Source organism: Macrobrachium rosenbergii, chromosome 23 (genome assembly GCF_040412425.1).
Source record: "Macrobrachium rosenbergii isolate ZJJX-2024 chromosome 23, ASM4041242v1, whole genome shotgun sequence".
NCBI classification, from domain to species: Eukaryota; Metazoa; Arthropoda; class Malacostraca; order Decapoda; family Palaemonidae; genus Macrobrachium; species Macrobrachium rosenbergii.
Window position 1 is genome coordinate 54,880,087 of NC_089763.1, and position 16,522 is coordinate 54,896,608.

The following is a 16,522-nucleotide window of genomic DNA, read 5'->3' on the forward strand; positions in this document are numbered from 1 at the left end:
TTTGGTGAAGAAGTGTCGGGTGCCAGAGGCTCTCCAGTTGCTATAGTTAGCATCATGGGGAATCCTGAATCTCCCGGAGGAGGATCCGCCTCATGATCTGGACCAGGCACAGGGTCCTTCTTAATTGATGGCTCAACGTCTGTGCCGGATGGAGCGTGGCACTGCTCAGCGCTCGCGAGTGGCACTGGCAGGGGTGGAGGGTCAGGCATGCCTGGCAAGGGGTCCTGAGGTGCAACGTCTCGCAGATGGCTTGAATTTGGCTGCGGCAGAGATTCCTGTCCCAGCTGGAGATCAGAGCCTCTCTGAGAGTCTTGCTTGGGGGCGTCCACTGGGCATTGCTTACTTGGGCAGCCCTCCCAATTTGTGGAGTGGCCTGTCCGCTGGCACGTCTACAGCGGTACTGCTCTTCCTGAACGTCTCTTTGGGGAGAGGGAGGACCTCTTTGTTGGCCGGCCCTTCGTGAATGGAGAGGGCTAGGCCGAGAACGGTTTACTGTATGCCCCTTCCACTGACCACTTCTGTGGGCGGAAGGTGGGTTTTTCGTCTTGATTGGGTTCTCCTATAGTCTGGGCCTCCATGGAGGAGGTAGCGTGGCTGCGAAGTGGTGTTGGTGAAGGGCTTCCCCAGAGAAGGTCCCAACCCAACAGGAAGTCCACTCCAGGCCGAATTCCACCCACCATGCCAAGGCGGTGGGGTAGTGTGCCCCAAGGTGTCTTGACCTGGAGCTTGACCATGGGAACAGTGATGGTGTGGCCCTCTATCCACTTCATCTCCCACTGGGTTTTCTCGTCCACCATGGCACCGGCTGGCACTTGGGCCCTGGAGATCAGGCTAATGTCTGCCCCAGTGTCTACTGTGGCCAGAAGGGTAACAGGCAGGCTAGAGCTCTTAAGTGGGGCCACCGAGATTAACTGGGTCTTCAGTCTCTTGGGGTAAAGGATCTTTTGCGACCCGGCCGCAGAGAATGAGGTGCTAATGAGGTTGACAAACTTGGTGGTGGGGACATGATGTGGACAGGTGCTCGGTGGCCTGCAGTAACTGTTCTTGGAGAGGGTTTGGTGGATGAAGAGGGAGAGGAGTTCTGGCTGGTAGTAGGAGGCTGTTTGTTAGTGCCTAGCTTGTATCGGCACTCAGCTTCAGTGTGCCCCACTCTCTTACAGTGGGTGCACGTAGGCTTGCTCGGCAGTCCATTCTTCGGGTGAGTTGAACTTGAGAGGTAACCAGGCGGCATGATGCGCCACTGAGATGTGCTGTGGGACTGCTTGAAGGTTTCCCATGAATCGGCAATGCGGCAGGCTTCCATAAGAGTGGTGGGCTGCTTATCATTTAGATATAAAGCAAGGGGCCCAGGCACACATTGGTAAAGGTCTTCCAGCATGGTCTAATTGAAGAGGTCCTCAAACGTTGTGCAGGACATGGAGTTGAACCAGCGGGTACCAGACTGGGTCTTGTGACAGGCCCATTCAGTCCAGGACCAGCTGACTTCCTTGGCAAGACCTTGGAACCGCTGTCTCCATTTCTCTGGGGTTATTTCGTAGGCCTTTGTGATGACTCTACGAACTTCAACCATGTTGCCTCTCTGGCTCTTCTCCAGTGAGTGAAGAGCTGCCTTAGCTTTTCCCTCCATGTGCTTGGCTAGTACTAAGGCCCTGTCTGTCTTGGTGGTGCTGTAGTTATCGAAGAGTGCCTCAATTTCCTCCAGCCATGCTTCTGGCTCATCCTCAGTCCACTTGGGGATGAGGGAATTGATGCTCGAGATTGGAGCATTTGGTGCAGCAGGTGTGGGGCTGGAGGCTTGCTGTCTAGCCATAGCTTCATCATTTTCTCTTCTCGTTCTTTCCAGCTTGAGTTCCTTTTCTTTGATGGTTAACTCATGCTGTCTTCTCCTTTCTTCTCTGTCATCTTCTAGCTGCCTCTGTTCAGCTTCATATGCCCTCCATTCTTCTTCATGCCACCTCTGTTCGGCTTCATACCCCTCCGTTCTTCCTCATACCTCCTCTGTTCAGCTTCATACGCCCATACCTCCTCTGTTCGGCTTCATACCTCCTCTGTTTGGCTTCATAATTCTGCCTTTCGAGTCTTTCTTCCTTCTCTCGCTTGGCCAAGTCATCCATCTGTTCCTTGACCCACGTGGCGAGGTCCAATCCGGTGAGACCTGTTGCCGTCCCCAGTTCCATGAAGGCTTTATAATTCTCTGCTGCCATGGTTCTGGTGGGGAAGGGCGTCTATCCAGGTCGACTGGATGTACCTGGGCATCAAGGAAGTGTCCCTTCAGTGATGTGGCACCTTTTCAATAAGGTGGCACTGTGGTTGGGTGTGCCATGTAAAGGTCACACTGGTGGCACTCAGTATCCTTATGTACTGGTGTAGGTTAGGTACCAGAAGGACTTTTCTTGTGTGTTCTTTTTGTCTGGTTTTTGTTCTTGGGAAGGAGAGAGAGAGAGAGAGAGAGAGAGAGAGAGATGTAAGCTATTCGATTGATGACAGTGCTTCAGATTAGTGGCACTGTGGAAGGAAAAGTGACTTGAGGTTGCTTTTGAGGCTCTCATGAGTGTCTGGTCCCAGTACTTGCTGTACTACTACCCCCTTCTCCTGCAGAGGGGGAAAGGCTACTTTCTGCTTAAGTCTGGGTAAAAGACCTCACTCGTGACCGACAGTTTCTAACTGTAATTAATCTTAACTTGTCCTCATCTTTTTGTGGGACAGAGGTGTTTCTGGTTATCTGGTTTAGTTAAATTAATTTTCCCGGTGTCGGCCCAAACTTTCTTATGAAGAGTGTCATGTCCACTGGTTAGGCAACGTTGAATGCTTGCTTGAATATATGAGAGAGAGAGAGAGAGAGAGAGAGAGAGAGAGAGAGAGAGAGAGAGAGAGAGAGAGATATTCAGCCAGACGATTTGTGCTGCCTGAAGAAAATTTAAGTAAAATTTTTATAAGTGCACACTGGCAGGGTTCTTGTTTGAAGATACGTCTTCCTGTGCTCTCTTAGGGAATTGTTTTAACAATCATAGCTTTCCCGGTAGCCCTTGATATGAGTCTTACTGTGAAGAGTTATGATTAAAATTATAAGTTCTTTTCTTTATATGATTTCTTACGCCAGTGGATTTGTATATGAACTTGTTATACTGTATATTTCCTAACTAAGACCTATCATTCCCTGGTTAAATTATATCTTGCTTTTTTATCTATTGTATGGAACCCTATCCTAGTCTCTATCAATCGAAGTCTATCTAGCTAAGATCTTGCAAGGGGGATTACTCCACATAACGATGTAGTCCCGAAGTGGCAATGAGGCAGAAGAGCTAAAAGTGACTGGGCGCTGCAAGCCAATCACACAAACAAAACAACAAAGGTTTTAAGATGGCGGACATGGGGAGCGGTCACCAAAGGTCCCAAAATGTCAGGCGAATCCCGTTAGCACAAACAAATTCAAAACAAGTGCAGCTAGAAGCGGGCTCGGCGGATGAATACACAACTCTTGAGGTGCATTTATTTACAACTCAGTCACACAAAGCACTCGAATTCCTCTCACAAAACGAACGAAGCAAATGCAGGAATGCAGATTTACTCTAAATATACCAATAATGCAAAGGATTTTATGTTAAGGAGATGGAAAACGAAATTACTATGAGCTACATTTTTCTCTTTTTATTTCTCATGAGGAATTAATGCCCGCTGCCGAGACAAGGGAATAGATTCGTGATGTCCTGACGGGACTGAATTTACGTTACTTAAAAATACAAATTATTATGAACTTAACTATTGCTGTTCGTTTGCTATTTTAATGACATAGGATTTTGATATGATTCCCGCTATATGAACACTTATTAACTCCATCGCTCGATCGAGTCAGACGCGGTTACTGCTTTTGAAATTCAACGAACTCTGCAGATTTTTCCCTCTACCTACGAGAGACATGTTAGGCACACATTCTCCGTTCTTTGTCTTGCACTAGTTAACTCATTCAAAAATCAATATCATGCATTAATCCTTAGCCGGGGAGAATAGCAAAATATTAACAATTACGCGATAACTCGGCCAACGACCTTCGTTGGAATTTAGCACCCATGGTATCTGAACACGGCAAAAGTGTTTCTTTTTAAGATTTTGCAAGTTGTTAATTATAACTGCTCTCAATGCACACTTTCCTAACCTAACGTATTATTATTAATTTATTATTATTATTATAACTATTATTATTATTATTATTATGCCTTGTGCTGTCTCCTTGTTTGGAAGAATAGCATGAAATTAAATATCTGACTTTTAACTCTTTGGAATTAATGTGTAATTAATTTTTACTCCAGATTCTTTTCTCTAAATTAATTAGATCCTAGGCTAGATCGCCATGTTACGCATGGGGGTTTGGCTGATGAGTTTATTAATTAAGTAACGTAATTTATGAGGCCCTGAGTTGCCAAGGACACACATAACCTGTCATTTAAAGCTAAAAGTTAACCTCAAAGACAGACAGTTACTTAACGGAATAAGGCCGCCAGCCAGGGAACCACAATACAAGGGACAAAGGGTTACCTTGCAACACATGAATTACATTAAACCCCTCTTACTTCCCAATTGGTCCCAACAAAGAAAGAATGTGTAGTTAGCAAGGAAATTACATGAACTATCGCCCACGTCGGACACAGTCAATTTTCCCTTTGCTTCACGTAAAGTTTTAACACAACAGATGTCTGTACTACTATGTATCGTACGCAATTTAGTATTGGTAAAGGCTATTTCTCTTCTGAACAATGGGATCGAGACATAAGGCTGCCTGAATATTGAAAATTACTTACTTAGCCTTCCCTAATTCCTATTTACTGCATGAGAATAGTTTACACAGTCGCTAAGCAATATTAATTATTCTTACACTAGACTTCATGAAAGTAAATTGGTTATACCAGTATTTGTAGATGGTGGCGAAGAGGAAACAATAGAAAGGTTCAAATATAGTGGAAGAAATATTAGCAAACAGCAGATACTGTCATGGTTTCAGACTTACCGTTATGTGGTTTGCTTGCGCACTGCAACGCTGATATGAATTCTGAGAGACACACGGTAATGTTGTTCACTAATGAAAAGACAAGGGGGGCGGGCAGGGGACAATGGACACAGTTATGCCTAAACGCGACGTGCGTTCTCGGTCAAGGCGTTACTCTCTCTGACCTGTCTCCGGTGGCTGTAGCGTCAATAAGCCTTCGTCCATTGCCCCAGGCAGTCTGAAAATTTGACAGAGACGTCGCTGAATGCATAGGACAAAGCAGAAGGAAGCTTAAGACCACCTTTACTAGAGGTTACTTGGTGAAACCCTCCCTATGGGTTTTTGCTCCTAATGCTAACTATTCCTGCTAAAGATGTTATTTTTTTTTTAAATACACCCAGCCTATCTCTGCCGGCAAAGCAGCCCTTAGCATAGACAGAGATGTCTTTCTGTCTTTGTTCGCGTTATTTTTCTACAATAAAAATGCATAGAGGTCGAACAGCAGAATATTTATAAATATATATATTTTATATATATATATATATATATATATATATATATATATATATATATATATATATATATATATATATATATATATTTATATATATATATATATATATATATATATATATGTATAGAATCTACTGATCTTTTTTGACCTATATATATGTAATTTTAATATGTCACAAAGCCCTCTCAACTCCTCGTATGATTCATCGCGGCTTTTTGGATACTCGGACATCATAACTAAGCTTTAAGATCCAAGTGCAAGAAATTTGTAGTGAAAGCGTATTATGATGTCCGGTAGAAGGAAAGGTCGGCAACATTGACCTTCGTATGATTATGGAACGCAGGTTCATTTATTGTATATGCCGGACATTTATAAATAATATGTTTATAGATACATATATCATATTTATTATATATATATATATTATATATATATATATATGATATTTATTTATCAAAATATATATAATATATATATATATATATTAAGAAGGTATATATATATATATATTGTATATATTTTATATATATATATATATATATATATATATACACACACACATATATATATGTTATAAACATTTTATTGTATATATCATATACATTTATAAATATATATGTTTATAGATATATATATATTTATTATATTATATATATATATATATATATATATATATATATATATATATATATATATTATATATATATTATATATATATATATATATATATATATATATATATATATATATATATATATATATATATATATATATATATATATATGTATATGTATATGTATATATATATATATATATATATATATATATATATATATATATATATATATATATATATATATATATATATATATATATATATATATATATATATATATATATATATATATATATATATATATATATATATATATATATATATATATATATATATATATATATATATATATATATATATATATATATATATATATATATATATATATATATATATATATATATATATATATATATATATATATATATATATATATATATTTATATATATATATATATATATATATATATATATATATATATATATATATATATATATATATATATATATATATATATATATATATATATATATATATATATATATGTATATATATATATATATATATATATATATATATATATATATATATATATATATATATATATATATATAATGTTCTAATATTTTCCATTATTTTCAGGAAAATGTATTGATGCCAATCTGTTCAGCAACCAAGCTATAGTGTCGTTATGAAAATTTGAAGTACCAGTTAGTTTTCTCCCCTAGTTGCGCTAAACCGAGCTAAATGAAAAATGTTTTTGAAATGTCAAGGTACCTCCTCGGATTTCCAATTCATCATATTTTTCTCTTCACCTTTAGATGATTTCGATGTCCGGGGCGACTTGGGGAAGATAGTTCACGTTCAAAAGTTCCGAATCTCTATTTTGGATAACAGCGGGCGGGAAAACCCTGTGGACACTGTCTTCAATTTTAAGAATAAAAAGTATCGGCAACAGATGTAATCGAAGTTTTCAAAACTTCCCGAATACCGTTTTGGACCCGAAATTATCATGGAACGTTTTCCGAATACGGGAACATTTGGACACAGCCAGACATAAAAACAGAATGCAAGGGGCTTCTGGGTGGGGGGAGGGGTTGGGGGGTGGGAGAGAACTTTCGCAAAAACATCGGAATCAAATTTCTCCATCATTTACACATTGAGAAAAAAAAACTTGAAAAAGATTGGCAATGACATTTTGTTTATAACAATGACTTACTGGTTATGAATCATGTTAATAGAAAGGCATTTTGATGTTTTTTTTTTTTTTACATATTACAATATTCCTTGAGTAAGTTTTAACCTTGTGTGGAAAGCTTATCGTTAACTGATAGATTTACAAGTCCACTTCTGTTTTTTACGTAGGATAGTTTTTGCTAGTTCATGAAACAGATTCGGGTGACTTCGATTGGAAAGGTATTTAAATCAATAGTTACCGTGACCAAGAATGAACAATTTGTCATGGCAGTTAGGAGGATTGTTTATGGAACAGATCGCTTATGTTTGCTTAGATCGCTGAGTTCTTGAATATTAATTTCTTGTTGATGATGAAGAATTAATCGGGTTTCATGTCACGATGTCACATATATACGTATATAAACGCATTCGTACCTTTATTATCAGTGGATTTCATGGATTATTGCAGGAATATTAATGATTTGACCATAAATCGTGGAATTATTTCTATTGGGTCTTGTCTTCCGTTCGTGATTTTGTACTCAACCTTTTGGAGTATTTGTTTACTCGGCTGTATTTTCTCATTGAATACTCTTACGAAATACTGGAATCACTTCATTCGTAACTTACACGAAGAGCTGTCTCGACTAGACATTAGAAAGCTTTCATAAAGTGGCCATTCCAATTATGTCAGCTCATCGCTCCCCGACTTCATAGGACATCCACTGTTAATTTGACATGTAAAATAGTGGGCCACAAATACGCTGTTTACGTCGTCGGCTGGTGTCAGTTGTGTTCAGTTACTGTTTTATTTAGATTTTAAAATCAGTGTATCTATCTATCTATCTATCTATCTATCTATCTATCTATCTATCTATCTATCTATCTATCTATCTATATATATATATATATATATATATATATATATATATATATATATATATATATATATATATATATATATATATATATATACACACATATATGTATATGTATGTATATGGATGTATATATTCATATTCATATACATCTAGTGTGTTTGTGTGTGTGTGTGATGGTAGCGGCTTCTGAAGTTGCCTACCTTCAGTTTCTCAGCAAGTATTTTGGGATATTGATAATCCCCTGCCCTTCTCTGCCATTGCTACAACAACAGTCGACTGACTATCGTTTTCCTAATGCACAGCTCAGATCGTCGAAAGCGCCGTAGGTTTTAGGCGAAAATTGTTGTCTGTTTGCCATTATATTTATTATATGTATTTTTATAAGGCTTGCTCAGATAAGTCTTGAAGTCTTCCGTTATATTTTTATTCATCCTTAAGTAAATTTTTGTAATGTTTTTTCTACATAAAATTGACTTTGTCAAAATAAAAAACGAAGTCCAGGGTCTGTACTGTATGATTTTTTCTTGGAATCTCAAAAATGAAACTCGATTTGCAAAAGGTACACAGATACATTTGAGAACGTTCTTTTATCATTAAAAAAAGTTATAAAAATAAGGAGAAAAATTCTTTATTGTGCAAAAGTTTTACGATAAATTTCGAAACCTTCATACAGCGATAAGAAAAAGAAGCCAGACACAGCAAGAAAAATAAATTATTTATAAAGGTTTTGCGAAAAATTTTGAAAGGCTCATCAGCGTCAAGAAGAAAAGCGTGCAAACAGAAGGAAATTAACAGTGAATTGAAAAGTGCCAACGATTCTAACTGTCTCTTCATTTTTGTATATTCTAAATAAACATTTCAGCAGTTGCCGTTAATCGTTGACGTTTACTGACAAACTAGAAACACACATTTTTTCGCGGATGAACCTTTGTCCTCCACATCTTCTCTCTATGGAATGTAAATGAGACTGCCAACTATCGTTTGTAGGCCTTTTTTAAGTTGCAAGTGTAGCCAGTCTCTCAGTCACAGGTAGTGGATGCCAGTAAACCTACTTTCTGCATTAGTGTAGGGCAGAGTTCCTTCATAAGCCTAAAAATCTCTCTAAAGTAACTCTAGTAGCCAACTTTCTCTATTAATCAGATCCCTTAGTATCACTCGTCGTATCATTCAAGTTCATATTTGGTGATCCTATAATTATTACAGTTTGCTGTGGTAGAAGGGATAAAAAGTGCTTCACGAAGGATAACAATATTAGAACCAAGTGGAGAGAAAAGTAAAGTAAATCTATGAATGTGCAGTACAGTCGTAACCATAACACATGTATCTGCATTTATATAGAAGTACTATCTTTGCGAATCTTCTTTCCGTGTGGAGTTAGTCGCAAGTTCATGATTCTTACATAGACTATGCATTTCTGAATGATAAATGACTTTTAAACAACGTTGTTTCATTTTAGATGATTTCTGCCATAAAGACAGAGAATTCACATAACGCAATTTTTATCATTTTTATATAAACAGAGGGAACAAAGGTAATGCAGTCATATAAGGTCTTTTTTTAAAAATGCGGTAAGCTTATTTATGTCGACGCCAGTTACAGCCAGTAAACCAACCCGTTATTTAGCTTTGTGGCTTGGCAGCATCATGAGTTCTCGAGGCTCTCAAAGACAAAAATGGCGTAAGCAAGTATGAAGCTCACGTGAAACTAAAAGGAAATAAATAAAATGAGAGGATTTTCACGGCTGCTTCATGTACAAAAAGAAGAAAAAAAATCGTGTACGTTACGTATCATGGCAGCCGCCATTCCCATTGTGCTATTATTGAAGCCAAGTACTTTATCACGTCATCAACGGAATATTTCTTACGGTGCATTTCCAAGATTTCCGTATTATACCTTAAAGTCTGGGAACTTAAAGTTTGTAAGGACCTAACACCTGTAGAGGCAAGATACAACGAAGTCTAATGTACGCGTGTTCACCTGGTTAGACAGCAATATAAACTCATAATGGTATGGCATTCTTTGTCTAAGTTCTTTGGCTGTTCATCTCTGCTGTGTGGTAGGAGGTAGAATTCTCTTTTCATTTCGTTCACTCCATTCGAGCTTTCTGCATATCATCTGAGGCAGTACCGCCACCAGAAGGGATAGTTTTGCACAAGACAGAATCTTTGCGATGAACGAACTGTAGTTAACAGAGAAGTGAGTATTAGAAACATTTTATACAACACCATTCTTATTTCATTATGAGAGAGAGAGAGAGAGAGAGAGAGAGAGAGAGAGAGATAATAAAGGAAGTCATCTTATGTTCAGAACACTTTTGGCCTTTGAAACTCGACGTACCTGTACTTCGCGCTCACTGCCACTGCTTTTCAGAGCACTGAACGAAAGAAAGGAAAGAGGCCTGAATTGAGGTAGCTTTTAAGTAAAGTCAGGTCCTTCATGGGCATCAGGTACACTGAAACAAAAGATCCTTTAAAGCAGCCAGCGTTTTCCTGTCTCTGGTAGACTAGACAATCGTAACATAATCCAGCCATCTTGTATATGAAAACTTTTTTTCCATATTGTTCGCGAAGTCAGATAACCCTCAATTAATGTATTTATATTTCTCATCCTTTTAGTTCCCATCACTTCCAGTAAGGCACAATGTCTAGTTTTTGTTTCATTTGAGATAAAAAACCACAGGCAACCCTAGTGTCCATTTATACATATTCAAGTCTTTTCCTTCGTAGTGACTCCTTTTCACATGTTGATCAAAGCTTTCCTTGCTTTCTTAATTCACCTGATCGATGGTTTATATATTACCTCATTCGATTAAATTTCACATTTTTACCCAAGAATACCAAGTGAGTCGCCTACCTCCAGCCAAACTAGCCATCATCATTGTCTTCAGTCTTGATGCAGTATATAAATTCTATATTTATTTTGGGAATCAAAAGTTTAAATTTAAAACAAGCCACAATGAAGCACTTGGAAAAGAAACTACTGACTATCTCGCCAATTTCTGTCTTCGTACAAAAGATAATTGAAAACGTTGAAAAATGGAGTTGTAATTTTTAAGAGTGGATTCGGGCCTTGGTAGGACATGCGAATTAACGCGGCGAATTATGTAATGTGTTTTAGTTTCCCTGGGTAACTATTTTAGTCGAGGATTAATGCCTGAAGATATTTTAGCTAAAGCTGTTACATTATTATTTCATTAACATACAGCGTTACCTGAGGATTTCTAATCATATCGTGTTACCTGAACTTGCTACAGTTGGAGCTTTATTCGTAAAATATATATATATTTTATATATATATATATATATATATATATATATATATATATATATATATATATATATACCTTTATATATACACACACACACATATATATACTGTACATACATATATACATACATATATATATATATATATATATATATATATGTATATATGTATACTATATATACATATATACATACATATATATATATATATATATATATATATATATATATATATATATATATATATATATATATATATATATATATATATATATATATATATATATATATATATATACATATATGTATAATGTATGGATGTGTATATATGTGTGCTATGATGCGGTCTCACGCAGGAAGACTTAAAATTTTTTACTGTTTTTCTGAATTGACTTGAGTAGGTGGAGAATGTCTAGATTGAGGAAATATCTCTGAAATACCTGGGCTTGTTGCAAGTGTACAAGGCTGCCCCTCCCCAAGACTCGTGTGTCAATGATTAATTTCTACAATCACTGAAGGATGAGAAATGAAGCTGCCATCAGCCTCAATCGGGACATGGACCCGATCAGTGAATGGTGTAGTCCCCTTCAGGTGGATGGGACTTTGCTGAATGAGTCTGAAAATTTAACTATTCTAGGTGTAGCTTTTGACTCGCATCTATCTTTTGAGAAACGTCTAATGAAAGTTTCAACAAATGCTGCACGCTAGTCGTGTATTGTTCGTAAGGCCTCATATATTTATAATAGTGATAAAACCACTGCAACCTGTTTTAGGTCATTTGTACTTCCTTTACTGGAATACTGTTCTCCGGTGTGGATGTCTGCTTCTGCCAGAGAATTATCTCTTTTAGATAGAGTGGTTCGTGGTGGTAGGTTTCTGCTTCCTAACAGTAGCATTTATGACTTGTTTGTCGCTTTTCCATAAGTTATATTTTAACAGATCCTTCACATTCACAATTGATCCCTGATCCCTATTCCTGCCGAGAGCAACCAAATTTGCTGAACAGCTGCACCAATTTGCAGTAAATGTGCCCCGTTGTCGAACTTCCCAGTTCCAGAGATCCTTGAGTCCTCACACAGTTAGACTGTTGAACAGCCTCCCAGAGGATGTCGTGCAATTGGAACTTCAAAAGTTCAAGCGAAAATGCGATGCATTACTACCCTAATGCTACTCTTGCATTTTGATACACATTTAACTATTTATTATTTTTTGTTTTTGTTTTTTCAATAAGTGTTATCTCTTCTTTCTGTATTTTCCTTTACTTTTACTTCCTCCTACTACTTCCTAATGATCACCATATTCTTTGGCAGCTTGAATTTCAAGTCAGTGGCCCGTTTGGGCTTGTCCTATATGAATAGCTTTCATCTACTGAATAATATATATACACACACACACACACACACACACACACACACACACACACACATATATATATATATATATATATATATATATATATATATATATATATATATATATATATATATATATATATATATATATAGTGGGCGTGCGCCTGTATACACATTTCTCACAATTTGTTCGTATTTGCGTATTTAATGTATGTGCATAAGTAAATGGCAAATTTAACAGCTGATTTTAATTTCATGTGTAGATTGTAATAAAATAAATGTTCTTTAATATATTTTGACGTGTATCTACACTTTGTGACCTATAGTTGTATTATTACTGTATGACATCTTACTCTTTTGGAACTTGATTTCTGTTAGTGTAAATTAGATGTGCAATACATATTAGCGCTGGAAAACCACATTTGGTATTTCTCATCAAATTCATTATATAACACTCTCCCCTTTTTTTTTTCGTTTTAAAAGAGTTTTGTGCATTTCCCTTTATACTGACGTATCTTCTATTTCGGGTGCAGTAAATATCTTTTCGAATGCGCAGGTTCAATTGTAATTTATAATATTTGAAAATACATTCATACATACTTTTTATGTGTTATACGACTTTATATTACTAACTTTATCCTAATTTTTTTTTTCCAGACGGTATTACCTATGGTAGCATTGTCATTTATGCTGGTGACGGAAGCTCTGCAGTGGTCATGGGGTCATCATGCCGTGACCTCAGACTAGTCGAAGGTACCTCAGAAAAACAGCCTTCGATGACGAAATCAGAGGAAGAAAATAAGGAAGAATTGGAACAACTGAATATTCTGCAACAGGTCCACAGTTATGACTATTCGTCAGAAAGTCAAATAACAGAAGACGAAATGGCGACAGATGTAGATGAAGTTATGGAGCATGAAAACGAAAACTCAGAAAGTGTTGCTATGGGCTTAGATGTTACGGAGGATATGAAGGCCTCGACTCTTAATTGGGTTTCTCCTTCATCTTCAGCATCGAACACTCTCGGCATTCATTCGACTTCAGCAACGCCTCCGGCAACCTCCTCTCATAGCCATTCAAGTTTATCACCTCCGGAAGACGACTCTGGCATCCATTCGACTTCAGCATATTCGAATATCGATGAAATAGACCTGACTTTGAAGCCAAGCCTTACGCCTAGAAGCAACTTGGATTCACAGCCCCCGAGATATTCCTTTAAGTGTGAGGATTTGCCTTCTACAGTCGTGTACGAGCTGGAGTATACATACACCGATCCCGGGAGATTTGCGATGATCCTGCAATTCCAAGACCCTGTTACGGACGAGGTGATCTGGAAACTGGAAAGACGAGTCCTCGTGATGGAGTTGTTGCAGGTGGAATTAGGTAAGTTGGGTTATCATGTCGTAATTTTAGTATCGTTATTTTTGTTATTTAATTTATTTTGTTCTTCATGCTGTTGATATTAGTGTTAATCTACACCATAGATGTTATTACCTTTCAACCGTGTGGGGAGAATTGCTTTTAATAATAATAATAATAATAATAATAATAATAATAATAATTAATAATATAATTATTATTATTATTATTATTATTATTATTATTATTATTATTATTATTATTATTATTATTATTATTATTATTATTGTTGTTGTTTGTTATTTGTTGTTGTTGTTGTTGTTGTTGTTGTTGTTGTTTCCTTCGCCGCTCATATTTTGGTAAAATTGGATTTGAAAATATCTTTGGTGTCAGTGTTCCTTTTCCCCATTATTCTCAAGATCACGGATTAATATAAAACTCAGATTTTTGCACTATATTTTTTTTCTCTCGACCTCAGAAACTGCTACTTGTAGGTCTCTGTGGTGTCCAGAACGTGACGCTCAGTTTTTCAGAATGACTGGTCAGTTTAGAGGTCAACTTTTAATTTTTTCAGGCATTAACGAAACTTTTTTTAGGTGGATACCTTGTGATTGGTAAATAATTTTCTGCCTTTCACGGTATATTTCAGTCAGGTCAGTTTATAGGTCAACTTGGCAGCGAGGTACCGTGGTTGTTACAGATTGCTTCCCTTTCTTTGGTTTGTTATTCTCATAGAGTCTTTTCTTTTGGTAAAATTGGGCAGGTATGTACATCAGCGGATGGTAGTTATTTGGTATCTGTTACGCTCATCTGTTTTTCCAGGTCATATGTAAAATTAAAGGCCAAAATTTTATTTCGTGTCGGCAATTTTGGTTAACTAGGAGATAGGGCCCTCCATGGAAGTTTATAATTCATCACTTGTGTTTGTTATCTTGATTTGTTTTTTGGGCCACATGTAGTTATAAAAATCAAAGTTTTGGCATTTTTTGTCTAGATACCAGAAACTGATGGTAATGTGTGTGTAATCTTCAGAATCTTTGTTAAGGTATGTAATAATTTAGATTTTGAAGGAGAAACGACAATTTTGGTGTGTGTCGTGTTTCACCTCTTCTGACGTTCTAAAGTCCGTTGCTATTTTAACTTCTCCAAAACCCTCTTATTCTTCCAGTCACCTCTGTAACCTTTTATTACTACTTGACAGAGAATATACTACAACTTTGACAAGTTTGTGATATGTCATAGCTGCAGTGTTTACCTTAGCGTTATATAATAATGTTTTGAGTCGTCGCTGTTGTTAGTTATCATTAATCTCCTCCCCATGTCTTTCTCTTATTTTATTGAAACTTTGAGATGCTACCCTTGGGATTAGTAATTCTGTTCACAAAATCTTTTATCTTGACATATTTTTCCAAGGTCATAGGTCATGGTGCACATTTTTCAAGGTCATGGGTCGTTGTGCATATTTTTCAAGGTCATAGGTCAGCATGCATGTTAGCCAAGGTCATAGGTCAGTGTGCATATTTTCCAAGGTCATAGGTCGGTGTGCATATTTTTCAAGGTCGTAGGTTAGTTTGCTGGTCAGAATGTTAAATCGTATAGAATATTTTAGGCCTCTGATCTTCAGAATTCGACACTGCGTCAGAGGGATTATTTTGGTGATGTTTTTTCCGTTCACCCGTTTTTACAAGTATTTTTTTTCTTTTTGATGAATCTCGTAAGTGTATAACTTGGAGGCTGGGAATATTTTATTCAGAATTTTGTACCTAGAGCAATATTTCAAGGTCACGGGTTAATTAAATGCTGAACTTTAATTTTTATCTTCATTTTTATCTAATTTAACAAATCATGTTAGATAGGTACCTTAAAGGCGAGTGATTATTTTTCCAAAGTAATTGTAATATTCCCTATTTTTGAAAGTCTCTGGTCTTTCGTTTTCAGTTGTATTTAATTTGTGACTTTGATGAAGCTGGGTAGGTATTTTGTGGATTAGAAATTATTCTCTCAAAGATTTGGCGACTTGATTATATTTTCCAGTCACGGGTCAGTTTAAAAGTCTGGTATATACTGGTCTGAGTGTGATTGAAACATGGTTTAGGTGTCGTTTTATCAGAAATGTCTTTGCTATTGCCCTTTTTTAAAGGTTACATGTGATTTCTAAGGTCAATTTCAATTTTTTTTTTTTTTTTTTTAATGAAGCTCGAAGGTAACCATTCCCAACCGAAGACGAACATTTTGATTGTTTTACCCAAGCAATAATAGTTGTCGGTCTATGATCTTCGGAATCTCTCTCAAGATGCAGAAGAATTTAGTTCTTACTGTAAAACTGCATCATTTAGAGTTTGGGATTTTCCACCGTCAACAATTTGCTCTAAATTC

At 36.5% G+C, this 16,522-nt stretch overlaps 1 protein-coding gene across 2 annotated transcripts in view; it reads left to right on the forward strand.

The window, feature by feature from the left end:
* The window catches only part of LOC136851638 (uncharacterized), a 1,500,098-nt gene that overhangs the window by 360,262 nt on the left and 1,123,314 nt on the right, over nucleotides 1-16,522 (forward strand). For both annotated transcript variants that reach the window (XM_067126036.1, XM_067126037.1), the window contains exon 4: nucleotides 13,445-14,170. In XM_067126036.1, the coding sequence (XP_066982137.1) occupies nucleotides 13,445-14,170 (726 nt within the window). The remainder of the gene's footprint in view (nucleotides 1-13,444; nucleotides 14,171-16,522) is intronic.